At 34.3% G+C, this 6,660-nt stretch overlaps 1 protein-coding gene across 3 annotated transcripts; it reads right to left on the bottom strand.

The window, feature by feature from the left end:
* Positions 1-1,513: 1,513 nt before the first annotated feature.
* LOC145111447 (uncharacterized) lies at positions 1,514-4,615 on the bottom strand. 3 transcript variants are annotated; one of them, XM_079047722.1, is made up of 11 exons: positions 4,306-4,598; positions 4,147-4,214; positions 3,927-4,031; positions 3,528-3,815; positions 3,311-3,416; positions 3,040-3,219; positions 2,870-2,950; positions 2,612-2,775; positions 2,226-2,362; positions 1,957-2,072; positions 1,514-1,829 (listed from the first exon to the last, which is right to left on the bottom strand). In XM_079047722.1, exons 4-11 carry the CDS (start codon positions 3,764-3,766, stop codon positions 1,581-1,583), a joined length of 1,272 nt encoding a protein of 423 aa, XP_078903848.1. In that variant the 5' UTR covers positions 3,767-3,815; positions 3,927-4,031; positions 4,147-4,214; positions 4,306-4,598; the 3' UTR covers positions 1,514-1,580. The 3 variants fall into 3 exon arrangements, with proteins under 3 accessions (XP_078903848.1, XP_078903847.1, XP_078903846.1); XM_079047721.1 differs by lacking the exon at positions 4,147-4,214; XM_079047720.1 differs by lacking the exons at positions 3,927-4,031; positions 4,147-4,214 and having other exon boundaries at positions 4,306-4,615.
* Between the last annotated feature and the right edge of the window lie 2,045 nt (positions 4,616-6,660).

The following is a 6,660-nucleotide window of genomic DNA, read 5'->3' as shown; positions in this document are numbered from 1 at the left end:
AGACATGGTCCTTTTGGCTACCTTGGGCCGAATATTGGCATAACACAGCATATCACGTCTCCACCAACACCACTCATTTCGAAATTGTGTATGGCCGGCCCCCTCCCACAATCACACGATTCATTTCGGGCGAGATACAATGCGAGGCAGTAGCACGCGATCTGGTTGATAGGGACGAGGCGCTTAAACAACTCAGGTATCATCTCTCCCGGGCCCAAGAGCGTATGAAAAAATCTGTCGATAAGCACCGCCGTGATGAGTCCTTCTCTGTGGGAGAATGGGTCTTTCTAAAACTCCGTCCTCATAGGCAGCAATCAGTAGTTCGCCGCATCAATCAAAAATTAGCAGCACGATTCTACGGACCTTTCCAAATCACAAACCAGATGGGACCCGTTGCTTACAAACTTAATCTTCCTGCTGAGGCCAAAATCCACCCGGTTTTCCATGTCTCATTGCTGAAACGAGCCATAGGGAACCACCAGATTGATCCGACACTTCCTAAAGGTCTCGAGATGGACCCCACCCACATGCCTACACCAAAACGATGTTTGGCTATCCGAGAGATCTCAAAGGCTGGTCACAAAACTCCACAATGGTTGATACAATGAGATGCAGACACCACTGAAAATGCTACATGGGAAGATGTCTTCCACATTCAAAGCCAATTCCCTGAATTCAAGCTTGAGGACAAGCTTGCTTCTCTAGCGGGTGGTATTGATAAGGAAGACGTTGGTCCAGAACTAATCCAGCCCACTGACTTTGAGCCTAAAAAGCCCAACACTTGGAAGGTTTACAAGAGGAGACACAAAAGAGACACAGGGGACAAGGGTAATGGTCTGACCACTAACCTCTCGCAGGACTGAAGAGAGAGAAAGAGAAGAAGTCTATTTAGCAAGGAATGGAGCATTCTCATTGCCATCTTTTATCTTTTCTGTTTTGTTGTATTCGGCTATATGCTTGGGCAGGAAGAATCATTATGATCCTTCTCTGATTGTTTTGTTTATCCATTTGAATGAAGAGATTTGCTTCCTTGCTATCCTTTTCCTGTTAAGACTTACTCATCTTTGCATTTTGATATCTTCATTCTTATCATTTTACTACATGGAAATGCCCACAAATTCGCCACACTTCCAGATTCTACAATTTAAGTATTACAAGTATGGTTCAATTTCTCATTCAATTATACTTCATTATGTTACACTTGTAAAGTCTAGCTTGTGTATCATAGGATCCTACTTCCATTTCTCTTCATTACAACATTTTGAATAATCTACTCAATTATAGCATTGTACTTACAAATCCCACCTAATTAGCAATTACTTCATTATAATTTAAAACTCCTATCTACTTATAGCAATGGATATTGCTTCGTATGTGAATAACATTGTTATAATCTAGATATTTTCTTTAAAGTACAACGTTGTAATATACAAAAGTGACATTAGGATATGATACAATACACAAATCAATCAAAGTGCGTTGCGATTTCTTGAATTTAACATTAAATCAAATGTAAATGCAAAGATCATGATATTGATTTTGTGAAAGTGATTCGAATTCGTTATGTTATTAGGGGTATCTTATAATTTAGATGCACAAAACACGGTTTTTTTCAAGGCAGTTGCAGCTTTAGACTCAGAGGGTCTCCCCAAATGTTTCCTAATAAAATCTCCAGCCAAAATAAGCTTTCTAAGGTCCACATTTGTCTTCACACCAAGCCCATTAAGCATATATACAACATCCTCGGTTGCCACGTTACCCGTGGCACCTTTTGCATATGGACAACCTCCAAGTCCCGATACAGATGAATCCACCACACTAATCCCCATCTGTTTTTTAAACAAAAACAAAACAGAAACAAAGCCTTAGACTTATGTTTCTCCATAGTGATAATTAAAAACATCTATTTAAAATTATAAAATTTTGGAGTTTCAGTGAGAGATGAAATAATCTTACTTGGAGTGATACAAGAATATTAGAAAGAGCTTGCCCGTATGTATCATGAAAATGCACAGCAAGCTTCTCTATAGGCACAACTTTTTTAACAGCCTCAATCATAGGAATAACACTACCTGACAATACACACAAAAAAAAAGTATACACATTAATTAATTATTAAATAGAAACAAAAATTTACTTATAACTAAATGATAATAAATATATATATATATATATATATATATATATATATATATATATATATATATATATATATATATATATACCAGGAGTCCCGACACCTATGGTATCACCAAGGGAAATTTCATCACACCCCATTTTTACAAGCTCTTCAGCAACATATGCCACTTTTGATGGATGCACTTCTCCTTCCATTGGACATCCAACAACACATGATATATATCTTATACAATACAAGAACACGTATTAATATACATGATACATCATATATGTATGTAATGTGCCTGACACATAATGACATGTGTCAGGCACATTACGTACTTGTATTTATCAGGCACGTTGTGCCTGATAAATACAAGTGTGTATGTATGTGCCTAATACATATTGTGTATGATGTATGTATCAGACACATACGTAAGGAGAATACATGCACTATGATTAGTTAAAAACTTAAAATACAAAAGTTAAATACCCGCGTACAGGGATGGAGAGTTTTCTTGCAGCAGAAGCAACATCGCGATAACGTGCAAGGCTTTCATCAATGCTACAGTTGATGTTTGACCTTGAAAATGACTCAGAAGCTGCAGCAAACACAGCAACTTCCTTTACTCCAGCTGCAAGAGCAGCCTCTAATCCCTAAAGGATTGTGAAATAAATTAAGAACCTTTGTTTTTTTTACAAAACTTGTGCCATTATTATTATTAAAGATTTGTATAGGATTACAACTTACCTTAAGATTTGGTGTTAGAACTGGGAATCTAGCATTGCTAACTCCTTTAATTCCTTCAATTACATCTTTTGCATCTGCCAACTGCAGTTTTGACATCCATTAAAGTAATTGATTGTACAAGAAATGGACATTTTCATTATATTATGAATACAAGCTTCTTTTCTTGTTACCTGTGGGACCCATTTTGGTGAGACAAAACTAGTAGCTTCAACAACTTGTAATCCTGAATTAACTAACATTTTGATCAATTCAACTTTCACAGAAGTAGGAACGATATCTTTCTCATTTTGCAATCCATCTCTTGGACCAACTTCCACTATCTTTACATATTTTGGGATATTTCCTAATAACTGGAATATTTATTACATGTAAACAAGTAAATAACTTATGGACAACCCTTAGGTTATAAGATAATATTAGCATCATGATTTGATTGTGTACCTTATGTTGTGAATTTGTTGTGATACTATCTGTGTATTGGGTGCTGTAATGACAACTTGACATGCATATATGTGGATTTAGAGTACGAACAACAGGGGGTTGATGTCTGCAATGTTGTAAAGACATCCTTGTTAGTCTGTTTAATTTTTTTTTTTTTAATGGAAATTACTAGTATTCATTAATGATTAGATGTGATCAAGAATAATAAATTACTTACCTTTGACTTTTGGATGAGCCAAATTCCCCTAATTTCCTGTAGTTTCCAGCTGCAATGTCGTATACTTGGCTTTTAGATGTTACAGGGTGATTGGTTTCAAAAGCATCCACACCAGTGCTCATGCTCATATGCTTTTCAGAAGCTATTAGCATCAAAGTGCTTAAAAAGGTAGGACTATATTTGTGGCAATTGAAAGATTTCCTCCATGTAACACTACCAAGGACCTTAGATGATAGCATTGAATCGATAAGATGAGAAGAAAAGACAAGGACTTATCTTCAATTTTACCTGAATTCCCAAAGGAAAAGAAAGCATTATTGATTAATCATGAAGGAAAGCAGAATTCGATAATCTGATTGCAGTATTTGTGATCACAAGAAGTGTATTTCAACAACATACTATTAAACAGAAAGAGCCCAAGTCATTTTGCCATGTAGTAGAAAACAGAGCACGATCCCACAAAAACAAAGGCTATCAAGGTGCAATTCTTCCATTTCCAGAAACCTAGCAATGCATTTAGGTTTCAATTAATGGATTTCAATTACGACCCGTGGATACTAAACACCAAATTAGAACAAAATTGGAGGGTATCGAGCTCGGAAACTCAAATAGTCATGACCTAGAGGCTACCACATCTTCTTTCATCGAAGTCCAGCTTTCACAACAGAATTGGCGTCCTATTATCATCTAAAATCATAATAATTTTTACCAAAATACATATACAATCTTCATCGATAAAACCCATAAGAGAGATTACAAATTTTGTTTGGATGATTACCTCGGTTAAAGCTTTAATTTATGGCAGACTAAACCCTCAATCGGAAAATACTCATGATCAGCGGGAATGGAGAGACCATGCTCTGTCTAGCATACCAAAGCAGTAATTAACATGTCTTCAACGATATATACTCATTCTTGTCAGATATTCCGCCCAGGATAAGAATGAAAACAGTTGACGATTGTCATCATCTTTATCTTGATTTCATACAATAAATTAGATGAAATTTAGGGTTTCTGATAGATGGCATCTGTAGCAGGTTTAACACTGCACATCATTGGCTCTTACACCTGTTAATTATTGCTTTATATTGTAATCTTATAACAAATTTATTCATTTAAATAAAGAGAAAAAGACAATAACAGCCAATTATTTTAAGTTTTTTTTAATATGGACAAAATTTTCAAAAATACCAAAAATTATCTTTTCTTTTTTTTTTTTTTTTTTTTTTTTTGTTGGTGGTGACCTAAGAAAATCATATTTTTTGCTCAAGTTCGAACCTTTATGATTTTTTTCATAAAAATAAAATTTTGAGTTTGATTTTTTCATCGTGGTATTTGAAAGGAGGGTTTTTCATTGACATATTACAATCCAAATTTGGATGTCAGGAAGAATATTTTTTAGCTTCAAAATAGATTTTATGGTGAAAAATATATTAAAAAAAAACAAATTTTAATCGTTCATAACTTCCCCATGCAAACTTTGTTTGAAGTGAATATATTTTTTTTGTTGTGTTTTTTGTAACAATGATTATCATGGACATAATAAACTCTCAATTTGGATGTTGTAAATCATATATTTTTAACTCAAAAAATAGGTTATTCAATGAAAGTTATTAAACCAATTAAAAAAAACTTTATAACTTTTACATACGAATTTCATAACAATTATCATCCGGGTTTCCAATCACAAAGGCGACTGTAAAAATCTAAAAAAAAATCACAATACCACTTAGATTTTTACAAGTCGATGAACTGTGAAAATTTAAAAAGAAAAAAATTCAAAAAGAAATTATTGGCCAAGTGGATTTTAGGATGACTTTATGGTATTTTCTGAATTTTGACTATTTTTTGAAAAAATCTTTTGTGTGATTAAATATTATGATATTTTCTTTTTAATAAACAATACTTTTTTTTTGTATATTATGCAAATAAACGTGTTTATATAATAAAAACTAAAGTAAGTTACAAATTTGGTCCTTATGTTTTACCTAAAATTACAAGTTCAGTCAAAAAATTTAGATTGTTTTGTTGCGGATACATTCACTGTCATGTATAAGGATCTCAAAATTTGGACATATTATGCAATTTTGAATAAAACACAAGGAACATATTCACAAGCGATACACAAGCAAGAAATTTGGTTTCTCTTAACCTCTTGTGTCCTCATAAGATGTAGCTCCAACAAATCAGTCACATTTTTCTTTCTAAACTCCCTTGTCTAAAACAAAGCTTTGCAACAGTTTCTCTCTCCTTATTAAAAATGGCATTACCTTATTCTTTCGGAAGGATCGAGTTCCATATTGTGGTCCCTTGTCTTATTTACATATTAGCCTCGAAAAACGGTAACACTCTCCTCTCCGAGTAGCCTTATAAGCTATAGACAAAAACCCACACATATGGTTGCATCAGGTGGACCCTTCTTATTCAAGACCAAAACTCATGCATGATATAGAAATTAAAAACATTACATAAAATCCAAAATACAAGATCTTAGACAACTACTACTTTACAATTGATATGATTGAGAGGTAGTTACAAAAGATGAGCTTTTACAAAAGATATGGTTTTCTTCAGTTGACTTCCTAACCCCATACACATATACATTACATTAAAATGGCTTGAACATAGAACATTGCAAGCACAATAAGCACATATACAGTGCTAATATATACATACCCAACCTCATCACTAGAAGAGCAGGTAGCTGCCAAAAGCAACTCCTACAAGTGAGACACAATTAAGCAACAAATATGCACACAGTAAGCACCTTATTCATCATGGTATTGAGCTCTGATGTAATGTCCATATATACGAGCATCCCTCAAATCGTCCAGGTCCATGTTCAAGGAGCCCAACTCCCCCTTCAACTATGTTTTCATATGTATCAGTTCTACATTGATCTCGTCTTTCAAAAGCGAGAACTGAAAGTTGGGTTTGGAAACAAGTAATATCAAGGTTTTGGTGATCATGATCATTAGAGGTGTTACCGCTAAAAGACCAATATGATGGGAAGGCCTTGTCGGATTTTATGGACTTATGGCAAGCAGGTTTTTGCCGATTTATGGTAAGCATGTTCTGGGATTTCTACATATAAGGGCATGGATAGAAAGCCATGTTACTTCCAACAATAGTT

Source organism: Lactuca virosa, chromosome 5 (genome assembly GCF_052849685.1).
Source record: "Lactuca virosa cultivar CGN04683 chromosome 5, Lactuca_virosa_CGN04683_v6, whole genome shotgun sequence".
Lineage (NCBI taxonomy): Eukaryota > Viridiplantae > Streptophyta > Magnoliopsida > Asterales > Asteraceae > Lactuca > Lactuca virosa.
Note: the sequence above shows the minus strand (reverse complement) of the source record. Positions and strands in the feature narration are given on the sequence as shown.